At 46.4% G+C, this 17,102-nt stretch overlaps 1 protein-coding gene across 1 annotated transcript in view; it reads right to left on the bottom strand.

The window, feature by feature from the left end:
• TG (thyroglobulin) overlaps positions 1-17,102 on the bottom strand; it is a 483,762-nt gene that overhangs the window by 262,928 nt on the left and 203,732 nt on the right. The window contains exons 34-35 of the mRNA XM_077493367.1: positions 16,946-17,089; positions 9,106-9,171 (exon numbers count right to left, since the gene is read on the bottom strand). Coding sequence (XP_077349493.1) covers positions 9,106-9,171; positions 16,946-17,089 — 210 coding nt within the window. The remainder of the gene's footprint in view (positions 1-9,105; positions 9,172-16,945; positions 17,090-17,102) is intronic.

The following is a 17,102-nucleotide window of genomic DNA, read 5'->3' as shown; positions in this document are numbered from 1 at the left end:
CCCCATAATCTTCTCCTATGGCCCAGGGGCCCCATAATCTCCTATTGCTCGGGAGCCCCATGAGTTGTCAGTCCGCCCCTGGGCAGCCACCATATCTAAGTTCTAGTAAGCTGCATATAATGAATGTTTTTCTCTTCGGTTTATACTGTATATACTTAAAGAGTGTATTTATAAAAAAAATAATGTGAATAGCAATTCTCCCTGTCCTTGTATTCATTCTGTATGAATAAGGCAAACAATGAATGTTATTTAGGCTATATCCTGTGCTAGGTGATTGTTCTTCGTTCATTTAAAATGGAAAATGCCAGATTTGGCCAGTTGATAATGGAGTTTCCTTTGATACTTAGTGCCATCTAGTGGTAAAATGCTGTATTTTCTGTTAAAATCAATGAAAAATGCCCCTAACTGAAGTCCCTGATACTGAGCAGACCCTAACACTTTACCTATTAACCCCCTACCAGGACTCTAATACTTAGGCCTATTCCTTTCTGGACTTCAACACTCCGGCTCCATGCACACTGAAGCTCATAAACGGCAGTTTTTGGGAGTTTGGGTGTTTTTTTTTTTAAACAGCCCATAAACCCCCCTCTATGTTATCCAATGTGTGCACACATGGATGTTTTTGGACGTTTATCAGCAGTGGAGTTTATGGGCTGTTTTCTGAACGCCATAGGAGTTCAGGAGTCATTTTTCTGACCACACAAAAAATGCCAAATGTCGATAAACGCTCAAAAAACGTGGCTCGCCAGCGTTTACCATTTTTGATCCTGTGAAAACGCAAATAAACGATATTGCAAAAACATTAGAAAATGTTGAAAGACTCATTGCAAAGCTACTGGCGTTTTTATAACGTTATTTTAACGTCCAGTGTGCATGGAGCTGCCACCTTACCCTTATCTAAACTCTACCCCCCCCTATCTAAACTCTAACACTTACTTCTCCAGCACCCAAATTCTAACACAACCGCAAAGCTCACAGTGGTGGCAATTGATGGGCACAGTGGCGGCAATGGATGGGCACAGTGGCTGCGTTTGATGGGCACAGTGGCTGCGTTTGATGGGCACAGTGGCTGCGTTTGATGGTACAGTGAGGCTGCAATTTATGGGCACATTGGCTGCGAGTGATGGTACAGTGAGGCTTCAATTGATGGGGTTTTTTTCAGAATTTTTCAGTTTATTTTCACCCCCCCACAAATTTGTTGAGCACCAGCCACCACTGTTAGTACATAAGTATAAAGTATGTCAATGCATAAAGCAAGATTGGAAACAGAAGGTATACATTAAAATACAAATTATGCAGTTATTGGGTGATTCTTTTTAAGTACAACTAGAGTAAGCACCCAAATTTGATTTGGTATCAGTCTTGTATTGTCGGGCATAGAAGCTCTCAGACTAGAAGAAGCAATCAGGCATTTTGTATGAACATGTATTGGCAAGGAATGTTCTAGTCTTAGGAAGTATTCGTTTACAGAAAAGGTAGTTGAAGCTTGGAATAGACTTCCAGCAGAGGCAGTGAATCAGTCAACAGTAAGTGGATTCAAGTATGCTTAGTACAAACATTGATCTATACTCAGCCAAAAAGTTAAAATAAAAAAATAATAAAAATAAATATAAAAAAGGGACAGAGTCGATGGGCCACTTGCAAATCACTGCGTGCCAGACACTTCTTGGATGTAAAAGAGGTTTTATTTCTTTTAACAGTCCTTTTTGCATTTTTGGGGGAAAGAGGGTTAGGGCCAGGACATCTTTAAGTAGTAGTAGATTCAATTGGCAGACCAAGACTTCAGTGGGAGGACAGACTTGCAGGGATAGGTCCCCGAACAAGGCACATGCCGGAATGCTGTCTCCTATGGCAACGGTCTGTAGCCTCCCTGGCGGTATTCCCGAGTCTGGCTGGGGGTGAGATTTAATTACCATAAGCGGTATTCCCGAGCCAGACTCGGGATCGCATCACTGGATCCATGTAAGGGTTACTTACCTTATCCCATGGATCCAGCGATGTCTCCCCGCTGTGATCAGCGAGCCACCGTGTCTCGCTCGGTGTGTGACAGTGCAGAGCTCCGTTCCCTGCGAGCATTGCGACGCACGGGGACGAAGTTCGGCGCCAAATTCAAAAAGTAAAAAACACAGTATAGATACAGTATACTGTAATCTTACAGATTACAGTACTGTATCAAATAATTACACATTCCATTTTGTCCCTGGTGGTTTGTCCAGTGTCCTGCATGCAGTTTTATATTATAAATACTGTTCTTTATGCCAGGAAACTGGAGATTGTCCATAGCAACCAAAAAATGTCCGTTTACATCAAAAGTGGTTATAGATCAGCTAGAAAACAGCAATAATAAATTAGAATCACTTGCAGAATTGAGCAATAGTAATTTGTGGGGAAATTCGTCATCAAACACTAAAAGTAATGACAGCAACAATTCTGCAACTCAGCATATTTCAGTGTTTTTGATTTGATTACATTATTGAATAATTTTTAATATTATTATATTATTATTTGTTATAATTATTTATAGTTATTTATTTTATTAGATTAGATATATATATATATATATATATATATATATATATATATACCATATTTATCGGCGTATAACATGCACCGGTGTATAACACCCACCCCAAGTTTAGGAGGGAAGTTTAAGGGAAAAAACTTTTAGGAGGCAAGTTTAGGGAAAAAAAACTTACATTTGAAATGCCCAACAATGTAGCCTTCCACTGTCCCCCTGCAGCCTTCCACTGTCCCCCTGCAGCCTTCCACTGTCCCCCTGCAGCCTTCCACTGTCCCCCTGCAGCCTTGCACTGTCCCCCAGCAGCCTTGCACTGTCCCCCAGCAGCCTTGCACTGTCCCCCTGCAGCCTTGCACTGTCCCCCTGCAGCCTTGCACTGTCCCCCTGCAGCCTTGCACTGTCCTCCTGCAGCCTTCCCCAAAATTGCAGCATGGTTTAGTTTTAAATTTACCGCCGCCGAGATCATCGGGTCCTCCCGCCGCCGCCGCCGCCGAGATCTTCGGCTCCTCCCGCCACCTCCGAGATCTTCGGCTCCTCCCGCCGCCTCCGAGATCTTCGGCTCCTCCCGCCGCCGCTGCCGAGATCTTCGGCTCCTCCCGCGCCTCCAAGATCTTCGGCTCCTCCCGCCGTCACCACCGAGATCTTCGGCTCCTCCCGCCGCCACAGAGATCTTCGGCTCCTCCTGCTTCCGACATAGACCGAGACAAATGGTACTCGACTACTCGACTCTGCTCGCAGTAACGCCCCCGTCCCGCCCCTTGTCCTGGCTCCTGTGATGGACACAACACCGGGCCAATGGCGGGACGTAAAGGCTAGGAGGCGGGACTGGGCGTGACTGAGAGCGGAGCCGAGTACACAGTACACTCGGCTCGGCTCGGTAAATGCCGGCGCCGCTCCACAGACAGCGCAGATCGGCGGGGGATCGGCGTATAACACGCACCCCTGATTTTCCCCTGATTTTAAGGGGAAAAAAGTGAGTGTTATATGCCGATAAATACAGTATATATAAATATATATTATAATTTATGATTTCATATTTCTAATTTTATCATTTTATCATACCTGGGATGTCTATTAGACTCTTGTTTGGACGGATTTAAGTGAATTATTTCTAAGAATTACAGGCTTACAATATAAAACGCCAAATTTCCATGCAAAATAATTGTACCGCTTTCAGCACCTAAAACCTGAAATAATCATACCGCCAGGGAGGTTAACAATTCCTAACACAAACATAACAGTTCCTTCAGCTTCCTACGACTGCTTCTTGTAGTTCTTCAATACTGAGCTCCCGGTCTCTCACTAGACCCTCAGATTTACTGAATCTGAATCCCTTGAGCTCCTCCAATCTTTGCAGTGGTATCTCCCTCAAGCGTCACCCATGCTTCCCTGCTGAGTCCTTAGCTTGGCACTCCAGATGCTCCTCAAGCTTCAGCCACATTGACCAGCTTGGTCCCTGGCTTGACACACAAGGCTGCTCTGCAAGCGTCACCTCCATTGGTTGGGTCCATGACTTGATCATCGCCTGATTTTTCCTGAATCTCCACCGTGCCCATTCAGTGAGAATACTGCTCCAGGACTTGCTTCAGTTACTCACTGTGGTCCCCGGTAAAGGTGGTTGGCCCCTAGTGACAGGTTCCCTTTCTACCTCCGACCACTGACAGGTTCTCCGGCCGACAGAACCGTCACTTTTGGTTGGATTGCAAGCCGCAATCCCAACCATGCGCTGCTCTCTTACTTCTGGATAGGCCCTCAGACAGCCTGGCAGCCAGATGCCCCCCGGTATAGACCCAATCTCTGGCCTAGCAGCCCGGGGCAGGTGACACACGTCCACCCAGATGGCAGTCCGGGTGGCACAGAACATAGATCACCTGACCTTACCTGAATATATAGCTTCCAGCAGGCTAAGGGATTCATGAAAACCCCTGCCCATTGGCTGAGATATCCCATATACCCCTAACTTGACCTTGAAATGTCCTTCTCATATCTAATGCCACCAAGCGTCCGGCCACCTAGTGGCAGAAGAGAAAAGTACAACAAGGCCGAACTTAGCGAGAAATCAATGGATCTCTAACAACTATCTACAGTAGCTACTCCTGACAAGGAATTTGGTGAGGAGCTCCCGACTAAACCCTAGGTTGCTACACAAACAATTGTTTGGTGAGGTTGGCAAGCTGCTTGCGCGCTGTAGAGCTGCCTGGGAGGCGGTGTTCCCTCAGGTGGATGGAGATGACTGGGATGATATTTGGGAGATTAATTTCTCCAGATTAGAGTCGACCAGTTGACTAGGGACCATCTTATTCATATACCCATAACCTGACCTTGGGTTGCCCTTCTCATATCTAGTACCACCAAGTACCCGGCACCTAGTGGTAGAAGAAAAAAGTGCAACAAGGCCAAACTTAGGGAGAAATCAATAGATCTCTGTCAGTCAAACATGATAACTACTCCTGGCAAGTAAATTTGTGAGGAGCTCTCTGCCTAAACCCCAGGGAGCTACATATGTTTTTATGCTTATCGGAGGAGAGAGCCACGTGAGCAGAGTGATGACCTCATCAGTCTGCTGCTGCTCTATTACTGTCAAAAATAACAGACTGGGTGGTAACAAGATATAACCGGAGTAGACAAAAGTGAGGGCGCAAACCTGTCTTTGCTGTGTGGAAGAGCTGTGTAATTCTCAGGACTGGATGGACAGAAATATAAATCATTTAGCATTTACAAAAAGCTATGATACGTGTATTTCACTCACGTCTTAGCTGTTTGCCTGGAATTGAGCTTGAGCTATGCCTTTTACATATTAAAAATGGCTAGAAATGCTCATATTACTGTTTTTAACGAGCCTGTGAGCAATAAACTCTGCACACTCTGTAAAAGTTTACAGCTTCGAAGGGAGGATTTGAACATGATTTGTATCCATTGTGAATTCACATTATTTAGAGGTCGCAGTTGTTACAAGGTTCTGTTTTCTTCTCCTTAGAACTTTATTATTACGTTATCTGTCCGCTCTGAAATGGCCCTCAATGTGTTTTTAACCAAAACGCCATGTTTAAGAGCTCAGAGACCGACCAACCAAGCTTCGAAGGCTTCCATCTCCCCTTCATGTGTTTTATACATCTCCCTCTCACCTTCCTCCTATGCACTTTGTGGCTATGAGTTTATGTCTGGCTATTTAGTAACGGGCTCTTCAGACCGTGGTTTGAGTGATATTTGATACTGCTTGACATGAAGTTCTTCCAAAACCAAATTCCTTATGTTCCTTCTAAGGGTAGAAGGGTGCCGAATATGGATAGCCTTTGAAAAAGGGAGTGCCAGGAAGCTGCTGTGACATGTCAGGCTTACACACGTGCGCATGCTATTGCCCATAGAATTGTGCACAGGTTAACACATATACCCTGTTTCCCCTAAAATAAGACCTAGCGTGATTGTCGGTGTTGGCTGCAATATAAGCCCTACCCCCCAAATAAGCCCTACTCTGTTTCCTCAAAAATAAGCCCTACCCTGAAAAGAAGACCTACAAGGACTTTACCTAGGGCTTATTTGGGGGGTAGGGCTTTTATTGCAGCTGTCACCGACAATCACACTAGGTCTTATTTTAGGGGAAACGGGGTATGCAGGAATGCGCATGAGTGTGAGCGCATGCGTAAAGGAATGTGCACAGTGGTGGGAGCGCGTCCATAGTCTCTGTTGGCGCCAGACTCATGCTCAGCATTGACTGGTCTTCAGCTGTTTCCTTGTGCCCTGCTTGAATCTGGTATGATATCCGTTGCTGACCTGGCTTGGTATTGACCTGGCCATTGGATCCTGTTTATGCCTATAGTCATTGGTTCCTGACCCCAGCTTACTCCTTACCTCGCTCCTGTCTGATGCTTTGGTACCTCATTGCCCGCTCGTTGCTGACTCCAGCTATCCTTATGACTATGCTTCTGCAATCCTGGTGGAGTGCCCTTTTAACCTCGACTGATCTATTTGGCACCATCTCGGTTCCTGACCTGATGTTCTGCCTGACCCACCGAGTCTACAACTCCAGCCACAAGCTCTACAAACAACACTTGAAGGCACTCATGTTCCTCCTGTCCCTTGGCACCATCTGTTCCATTCTCAGGTGGAGCCTGGGCTGGAGATACAAGAGGGGCTGGACTCAACAATTCAGGCTCCTACCAGGTATGTGACAACCAGCTTGACACTGAAACATCAGGTCCATCTGCTTGGGAAATGGGTAGCTGCTAGTGGACATGGCAATATTTTAGTCTACAGAGACTGTCTTCAAACTGGGGCCCAGGGACCGGATGTGGCCCTTTGGTTGTCTTTATCTGGCCCTCAAGGTACTGTTCCACCCACTGACACCAATGATGAGGCCCCATTCCTCCCACTGATACCATTAATGGGGCGCTATCCTTAACATTGATACCAACAATGGGGCACTATCCCTACCATTGATACCAACGATGGGGCACTATCCCTACCATTGATACCAACAATGGGGCACTATTCCTGCCATTAAAACCAATGATGCAGCATTGTTTATACCTAAAGGCCACAGCCTGGCCTCCCTAGAGCCTGAAGAACAATAAACGGGCCCTTTGTTTAGAAAGTCTGGAGACCCCTGGTCTACTGCTAAAGAGGCGCTTTTACCAGCATTGATGGGGGTAGATAACCTGCTGTGCAAATGGTAATGATTACGGGGGTCAATATGTGGACCTGAGCATTCCATCTGTGGGTCTAGTGTCAATGGGTGATGGCAGGTCATATGTCATAGATGTATAGAGCTAAAATAATGACATTGTATGATGCTGAAATTAAATATACATGATATATGCTGGTATTATATTCTTATTTGGAGCCTCGGAGTTATGCTGCTGGCCTAATGCTGAGACGTGTTCCGAGTTTTAATTTGTGAATTCGTTGGAGAGCGAGGTCTGGTATCAGACTGACTCGTAATTGTTCTGTACTTGTCAATAAAAAAGAATAAAAAAACAAACAAAAAAAAAATACAATGCTCTCAGTGGTTACTTAGCTAAGAGGTAGAAATTGCTCATTGCTGAAGGAACCAATAGCACTCTTTAGAGGAACATTAGGGTTCAATGGAGCCCTTGGTTGAGAAAGGCTGTCTTACTCAATCACATTTTAAAAAGACCTCTGAGTGATAGGAACATTTGTACTAGGTGCTCCTCAATATCCACCCCCAGAGTTTATCAACTGCTGAGTGCTCCTTTTATCCCAATTTCCACAACCAAATCCGTCGGATTTTGCCCGTTGGATTTTGTCCGTCGGATCTTGTCCGAAACTGTTGCATACACATGGTCGGACAAAGTTGGCGAAAAATCCGATCTTTCAGAACGTGATGACATAATTTCATTATGATGGGACTACATTTAGGCTAGTAGCCAATAGCTTTGATGTAGGAATTTGATCTGAGCATGCGTGGCACTTGGTCCGATCAAAATTCTATACACATGATCGGAGTATGTCCGATCGGCCCAGTTGGTCGGGAAATATTTCCAACATGTTGGAAAATTGGGTCCGACGGATATTCTGATGGAATCAGTCCGATGCATACCACACACAGTCGGATTATCCGACGACACGGTCCGATAGGACACATTCCGACGGATTCTCCGACCGTGTGTACAAGGGCTAAGACGAAGTCAAGGTCCACCTACACTATACCATTACGGATCAGCTCCTTTGATGGAAGACGCACTTCATTGTATACATGTCAGAACCAAGGCTTGCTTCTATCGGTCCAGCGATATCACACACACATATGAAACACTTGTAGGTGAGGATAACGTGACTGGCCCTTTTTCTGGGATCTGGGAGGGGTGAGGAGACCAAATCTCATGAGACTTGGGTTCTCAGCTTTCCCCATATCCTGGGAGAAGGGTCAGTAATGCCACTCTGGCCAGTACTAAAGACTTGTATTTCTGTTTGTATTCCTATTGAAGGGCTTCTGGTCACTCCCTTTTCCATGTGACACCACAGGAAGTCACATGACTTATCCCATATTGGAGACACAGAAACAAAAACTTCACAAGCTATTAACCCTTCCTAATTTGATCCAAAAACGGTTTGGCTGGAGTTTTGCATTAATGCAGAACTCTAAGCAGATATAAAAAAAAAAAAACACAAACTAATGCAGTTCTGTAATTATTAATAGATTACTAAATGTTTAATACTAGCAGTGTATGAATTTGACCTAGAATTAACCTATCACAGTCCCAGTACAGCAGGGCTGGAGTGTGAGAAGAAAAAGCAGCACAAAGAGCCTATCTGTTCATGTGCTGGCAGGAGGAAAGAGCAGAAAGACAGGGAGATGAGTTCATCACTGTGCTGCTTCTCCTTTCACTGTCCAGTCACAGGACCTTAAACTAGCAGGAGGAGCGTTCATAACAAATCTTCTGTAACTATTTAAAGATTTTGGGTGTATGACACATATAATTGACTGCTTCGGCCTTAGTGCTGTTTTATGGAAGGGGGGGGGGGTGTCACATGCTACCCCTTACCCAGACCCTTGGGGTATTTCTGAAGGTTACGATTATGACAGACAAGCAGAGCAGTGGAGGAAACTAATTTCCTATTGTGTTTACCCGGCTTTGTGGTCTTGAGAACATCAGCTGTTGGGCATAGCCCTGGCAGAATCGACCCCTCACCATCTGCAAAGAAAAATATGAAACATTTATTATTAAGGAAAAAATTAATGTAGAACTATGGGCAACATTGTTTTTTAAAATTTTGGATAGAGTGGCTCATGCGCGGTGCGATGAGAGATGGACGCAGCTAGAAGGAGCTCTGGTGGACACGGAGGTTAAACATCCTCCCACAGTGCTATTCAGCAAATTTTTAGCTTCACACTACCCCGCACCCCTATGGGAACAATGGGTGCATGCTGTCCTTCAAAAAAAAAACAAGAACCACAAGCCGCAGGGGTCCATTATCACGTACCTCCTAAAGATGGCACCCAGGCCCAGCGAGGCCCTCCGACTCCAGCGGCGTCTCCTGTGACTTCAGCTCCACCACGAAAGGACAGGGAGTACCCCACACAACTTGCCAAAGCTGACCTTGAAGACAGCCTTTCCTCTATGTATGACAAACTAGCGGAGAAAATTGAGTACTGTCCGTGATAATTTTTTTATTTGCACTAACATACAATTTTTCAGGATAAGCTTTCGGAGTATGTCCCCTTCTTCAAGGTCCAAGCAGTACTGATTTACAAATTTTTAAAGTGGTTCTACACCAAAAAAAAAATATTAAAAGCCAGCAGCTACTAATATTGCAGCTGCTGACTTTTAATAAAATCACACTTACCTGTCCCAGGGTCCAGCGATGTCGGCGGCAGATAACGAGCGATCGCTCGTCTTGCTGCTGCCCCCGCCACCATCCTCTGTCAGGGAATCGGGAAGTGAATCATCGCGGCTTCACTGCCTGGTTCCCTACTGCGCATGCGCGAGCCGCGCTGCGCGTCTCCTCTGGTCCCCCCGCTGTGTCCTGGGAACTGTGTGTTTCCCAGAACACAACGGGGGGGGGCGGGGCGTCTGGGGGGGTCTGCGGCGGTCTGCCCGGAAGTGGGTGCAGATACCTGGATTATCCAGGTAACTGCACCCCCCTCCCCCCTGAAAGGTGCCGATTGTGGCACCGGAGGGGGGGAGTGATCAGATTAGCGGAACTTCCCCTTTAGGGTGAAGAACCGCTTTAAGCAGAATGTAAAAACAAAACAAAAAAAAACACCTCTGAGAGCCCATTCACACAGGGGCAACTCCTGATCCGACTTCAGGTCGCCCCAAGTCGCCTCAGGTCGCCTCAGGTCGGACAACATTTAAAAAGCAATGTAAGTGAATGAGAGCCGTCTTAATGCACACTACTGAAGTCGCTCCGACTTCAGAAAAGGTTCCTGTACTACTTCTATCCGACTTGTAGGCGACCGGTACCCATTGATTTCAATGGAGATCGCCTCCAAGTCGGATCTCCGTTTATACGGAGGCGACTTTGACAGAATTATCAGCTCTCAAGAGGGAACTCCACGGCAAATTTCTGAAAAAAAATTGGCGTGGGTTCCCCCTCCGAGAGCATACCAGGCCCTTAGGTCTGGTATGGATTCCAAGGGGAACCCCCCTACGCCGAAAAAACGGCGTGGGGGTCCCCCCCAGATCCACACCAGACCCTTATCCGAGCACGCTACCCGGCCGGCCAGGAAAGGGGGTGGGGACGAGCGGGCGCCCCCCCCCCCTCCTGAGCCGTACCAGGCCGCGTGCCCTCAACATGGGGGGGTGCCTTGGGGGAGGGGGGGGCGTGCGGCCCCCCCACCCCAAAGCACCTTGTCCCCATGTTGATGAGGACAAGGGCCTCTTCCCGACAACCCTGGCCGTTGGTTGTCGGGGTCTGCGGGCGGGGGGCTTATCGGAATCCGGGAGCCCCCTTTAATAAGGGGAGCCCCCGGATACCGGCCCCCCACCCTATGTGAATGAGTATGGGGTACAATGTACCCCTACCCATTCACCTGTGGAAAAAAAGTACAAAAAAAAAACACAACACAGGGAAAAAATATTTTATTGCACAGCTCCGGGGGTCTTCCGTCTTCGGGGGTCTTCTCGCCGGACTCCTCCGCTATCTTCTTGTAGCTCTTTTACTAGCGGAGGAGTCCGGCTTTCTTCCTCCCCGCCGCCGGCCTCTTCTCCCGACTTCGGGGGTCTTGTCCCCCTCCTCGGTTCTTCTGCCGGGCCACCGCGCCTTCTTATAGCTCTTTTACAGGCGGTGGCCCCGTCTTCTGTCGCCGCCGCCGCCGCCGCCGCCGCCGCCTTCCGTTCTTCTTCTTCTTCTTCTCCAGGAGATGTTGACACGACGCTCTCTCCGGCCGGAATGCCAGAGCCGCCCTGCGCTTCCACTTATATAGGGACAATGGGGCGGTGTCACATGGGTTGATGTCACATGGGTTGGTCACATGGGTTGATGTCACATGGGTTGGTCACATGGGTTGATGTCACATGGTGACCCCGCCCCCTTACCATGTGACATCAACCCATGTGACCAACCCATGTGACATCAACCCATGTGACACCGAACGGAAGGCGGCGGCGGCGGCGGCGGCGGCGACGACAGAAGACCGGGCCACCGCCTGTAAAAGAGCTATAAGAAGGCGCGGTGGCCCGGCAGAAGAACCGAAGAGGGGGACAAGACCCCCGAAGTCGGGAGAAGAGGCCGGCGGCGGGGAGGAAGAAAGCCGGACTCCTCCGCTAGTAAAAGAGCTACAAGAAGATAGCGGAGGAGTCCGGCGAGAAGACCCCCGAAGACGGAAGACCCCCGGAGCTGTGCAATAAAATATTTTTTCCCTGTGTTGTGTTTTTTTTTTGTACTTTTTTTCCACAGGTGAATGGGTAGGGGTACATTGTACCCCATACTCATTCACATAGGGTGGGGGGCCGGTATCCGGGGGCTCCCCTTATTAAAGGGGGCTCCCGGATTCCGATAAGCCCCCCGCCCGCAGACCCCGACAACCAACGGCCAGGGTTGTCGGGAAGAGGCCCTTGTCCTCATCAACATGGGGACAAGGTGCTTTGGGGTGGGGGGGCCGCACGCCCCCCCCTCCCCCAAGGCACCCCCCCATGTTGAGGGCACGCGGCCTGGTACGGCTCAGGAGGGGGGGGGCCGCCCGCTCGTCCCCACCCCCTTTCCTGGCCGGCCGGGTAGCGTGCTCGGATAAGGGTCTGGTGTGGATCTGGGGGGGAACCCCACGCCGTTTTTTCGGCGTAGGGGGTTCCCCTTGGAATCCATACCAGACCTAAGGGCCTGGTATGCTCTCGGAGGGGGAACCCACGCCAAATTTTTTTCAGAAATTTGCCGTGGAGTTCCCCCTTGAGCTCATTCTCTGCTTGGCCTCGGCAAAAGTCGCCTGGCCTGGGGCGACTTGAAGTCGGGCTTGAAGTAATCACAAGTCGTTTTGAAGTCGTCCCAAGTCGCGCTGTGATCTTAACTCAAGTCGTGTCCAAGTTGCCTGACTCAAGTCGCCTACAAGTCGTGTTGCCCCTGTGTGAATGGACTCTGAGGGAAAGAAGAAAAAAAAAACAACAAAAAAACCCCCACATGCAAATCAATAGCAATAAAGATAACAGAAGAGTTAGTGAGATAAGACAGAGGGAGAGCTATGGAATGGAGGGGAGGGGGGGGGGGGGGTGCTAGTCACAGAGGGGGTTGTAAAACTGTAGTATAATGGGTAAGAAAACCTATATCTAAATTCAGGCCATTATTTCTTGTGTCAAAAAGAATTATCATTCTTAGTTCAAGTGACATCTTCTTCTCTCAAGATGCAAAAAGAGGAATCTCATACCACAGGGTCTCCGGATTAAAAATCCTTGTGCAAATACACTGAACTCTCCTTATGCGGAAGGACTCTGCAGACGTACCAGCGAAAGGTTAAGGAACAACCTTATTCATAAACTGTATGGTAAAAGGGAAACAATCCGGAAACAAAAGCAGTTGATGTTTGAAACCTCAGCACCATTGGACCCTACAAGCATCAACCAAATTAAGAATGAAATCGAAAACCTTACAAAGACAACTGCAAAAACTTGCCATGAACAGGAAGGCAAAAAAACTCCAAAAGCCACACCAAGAGCAGACCTTTTGGATACAACCTAAACAACAAAAAACAAACACAACTTCTACAACTCCTGCTATCAGCAACTTAAAACCCAATCCAGAATCCCATGGTATCCCTTGTATAAATGCTGACTTGACAGAAAATATGGATATAACAGAGGAACTCGGAATCATAAATTTGTCAAATCATAAACTTTCTACACCAGAAACAACAGTCCTCTCCAAAGGCCTCACATTCTGCCCAACCACCAAATTGGATAATTTACAGGTATGGTCAGATATGGAGGAATTCTTTAGGAGACTAAGGCTCAAAGAATATTTTCACAGTAATGAAAGGAATCCTAAGACAATAGGAAGTGCCAAAAAGAAAAAGAACAGCAACTTCACACCTCCACAAGGACGCAACCCCAAACTGGATACCTATATTGACAGCTTCAGGCTGCGAGTTACATCCCTGCTATCCACCCAGCAAAAGAAAATATTATACAACCTTTCACCACTGGAGCGAAGAGCTGTACATGATCTGCGCAATAATCAGGCCAAAACCATCAAACCAGCAGATAAAGGGGGAGCAGTCGTTGTGATGGATACAGACAAATATATACAAGAGGGCCAGAGGCAGCTGGCAAATACTAGTGAAAAAAGAATGGTGTCTGCACCTCTGTCGGTGGTTTGCTGCAACCATATTAGCTCTCTTTGCTTTACCATTGTAGCGCGAGGATAACCAACAATTACCAGCTGGCAAATACTACTTACTACAAAAAACTGGATTATGATCCGACCCAGGATTTTACTAAGCAATTAAAAGATCTCATTGCGACAATACCAAGTCACCTACATTCAGAGCTCATCAATGCGATTCTGGATAATCCAGAAATTGGAGACTTCTACATGCTGCCCAAGATTCACAAGCCAGGAAATCCAGGCAGGCCCATTATAACAGGTATGAATACACTTACCGAACATATCTCAGGCCTTGTAGAAAACATGTTAAAACCTTTAGTCATGAACATTGCGAGTTTCCTACAAGACACCACTGATTTTCTGAACAAGCTTAACAATATACAACAATTACCACCAAATACACTTCTAGTCACCATGGATGTAGAATCTCTGTACAGTAACATCCCTCACAAGGATGGGTTGACGGCATGTCACAGATTCTTATCATCCTCACCAAACCAAAAATACACTGCTGAGGATGTGACACAGCTCATCGAATTCATTCTTACACACAACTACTTCACTTTCAATAATGATATCTATCTCCAGTGTATGGGTACTGCTATGGGAAGCAAAATGCCACCCCAATATGCAAACTTATTTATGGCTGACCTGGAGGACAAATTTCTGAACAGCATACAACAAAAGCCATACAGATATTATCGCTATATTGATGATATCTTCATGATATGGACTGAAGGTGAAGAAAATCTAAACCAATTCTTCTCATTGATCAACACTTTTCACCCATCTATTAAACTAAAAATGGATTATTCAAACACACATGTCAACTTCCTAGACACTACAGTATACATCAGGGATCACAAGCTTCACACGTCGATATACAGAAAACCGACTGACCGATGCAGCTATCTTCACAGTTCCCGTTTTCACCCGCAACACACTAAACGGGCCATCATACACAGCCAGGCCATCAGATACCACCAAATTTGTTCAGACCCAGAAGACAGAGATAAACATCTCAGAACACTGGCAGACTCCTTCCACAAGAAAGGTTACAAAGAGAAAACCATCAACAACAGCATAAACACAGCCTTGAAAACCCAAAGAGAAAATCTCCTTCAATACACAGAGAAAAAAACAAATAACCGAGTACCTCTAGTCACCACATACAACCCAACACTAGAAGGGATCAAAAAGATAATCAAAGATTTACAACCCATTATAACAGAGGATGAAACTCTGAAAGGAATATTCCAACAACCCCCATTACTGGCTTTCAGACAACCACCCAACCTCAGACACAAACTAATCAGCAGGAAACTTAACTCTGATTATAAAGTCACAAATAATGGAAGCAAACCCTGCAATAAAACGCGCTGCAAACTATGCAACCAGATCAATCCATCCAAAAGTGTCACACACACAAACGGGACCTTCAGTATCATGGGATCTTACAACTGTACCTCCAGTAATGTTGTGTACCTCACCCAATGCAAAAGGTGCAGCAAAGGATCTTATGTTGGTGAAACAGGACAGAAGTTGCAAACGAGGATGAATTTACACAGACATACTATCAAGGAACATAAAGAAGACAGTTTATGCACACCTGTGGGACATCACTTCTCACAACCGGACCACACTATAGAAGACCTCAATGTTTTAGTTCTTAAAGGGAATTTCAGAACTATCCAGGAAAGGAAAACCTTTGAACTAAGAATGATAATTCTTTTTGACACAAAAAATAATGGCCTGAATTTAGATATAGGTTTCATTATACTACAGTTTTACAACCCCCTCTGTGACTAGCACCCCCCCCCCCTCCATTCCATAGCTCTCCCTCAGTCTTATCTCGCTAACTCTTCTGTTATCTTTATTGCCATTGATTTGTATGTGTTTTTTTTGTTGTTTTTTTCTCTTCTTTCCCTCAGAGGTGTTTTTTTTTGTTTTGTTTTGTTTTTAGATTCTGCTTAAAAATTTGTAAATCAGTACTGCTTGGACCTTGAAGAAGGGGACATACCCCGAAAGCTTGTCCTGAAAAATTGTATGTTAGTGCAAATAAAAAAAGTATCATGGTGGACAGTACTTAATTTTCTCTGTCACAATTGCACTAATACGGCTACAATCATATTAAGTACAAACTAGCGGAGAAATTCCAGACAGAGCTACATAGAACCACCAACACACTGTCATTGGAAATCACCACTCTGGGCGATGAACTGGCACTAGCTCATGCTGATCTCCATAAGGACTATGAGTCCTTGGCAGAAAATGCCCAGTTTGTTCAGTGTCAGGTTGAAGACCTTGACAACTGTAACCGCAGGAACAATCTGCGGTTGCGAGGCATCCCAGAGGCTGTCGCAGACCTCATTTCAGCAGCTAACAAGCTATTCCACACACTCCTTCCTTTTGCACCATCCACAGCCTTTGTATGTGACCAAATTCATAGGACCCTGCGCCCTAAACCCCCTGCTGATAAACCCCCATGGGATGTTATACTCTGCCTGAAAGATTACCTAATCAAGGAAGACATTCTACGCACTGCCAGAAACACTGCTGCCATCGAATTAGATGGAGTGAAAATTCAAATCTTCCCTGATAGAGGTCATGTCTGTGCTCCAATCAGCTTGCATTCGATACCGCTGGGGCTTTCCATTTAAGCTCACCATATCTCACAATGTCACCACATAAATGGCCTACAATGTCAGCGAAGGGAAGGAGCTTTTGATGAAACTAGGCCTCATAGAGTCTGATGGCCCAACTCGCCACCTTTCCACACCGGGAACTAGTCCTCTGTGGGCTACACCCTACTCCCACAGAAACCAAAGTAGATGGCGCAAACAATTTGGGACCAGCCTGCCTAACCTACTTTGACCATTTGACGGCCACAATTGAGAGCTATACAAACAGCGAAGCACAATCTGACAACTACAGTTTCCCTCCGCTGTTTGCATAGCTTTCAAAACGTCAAACAACGGTGGTCCTAAAGCTATGCAGACACCATCCCATGAAAAGTCATTCTGCCACATCCCAAGGAACCTCCAGAAACCTTTGGAGGAACCCTAGTTGATAATGGCCTCTCTACATAGTACAATATGGTACTCGGTTTGAGCTGAAAACATGGCCCCATAAAGACACTGATACAGATTATACCTGGCTTTTGGTACCAGCCAAATGGAGATGTCTTCATCCCTTCATCAGGAGAACTGCAATTGGTAATGCCCAGTGAGCTTTGTGTGTCTTCAGGACAAGACTGTACACCTAAACTGGCCAATGGTAGACAGATCCTCTCCAGCCCTGAAAAAAAAAT

This window comes from Lithobates pipiens, unplaced genomic scaffold, assembly GCF_037356315.1.
Source record: "Lithobates pipiens isolate NorthernLeopardFrog02 unplaced genomic scaffold, aLitPip1_a1.2 Scaffold_19, whole genome shotgun sequence".
Lineage (NCBI taxonomy): Eukaryota > Metazoa > Chordata > Amphibia > Anura > Ranidae > Lithobates > Lithobates pipiens.
The sequence above is the reverse complement of the archived record's forward strand: the minus strand, read 5'-3'. Positions and strand labels throughout refer to the sequence as shown.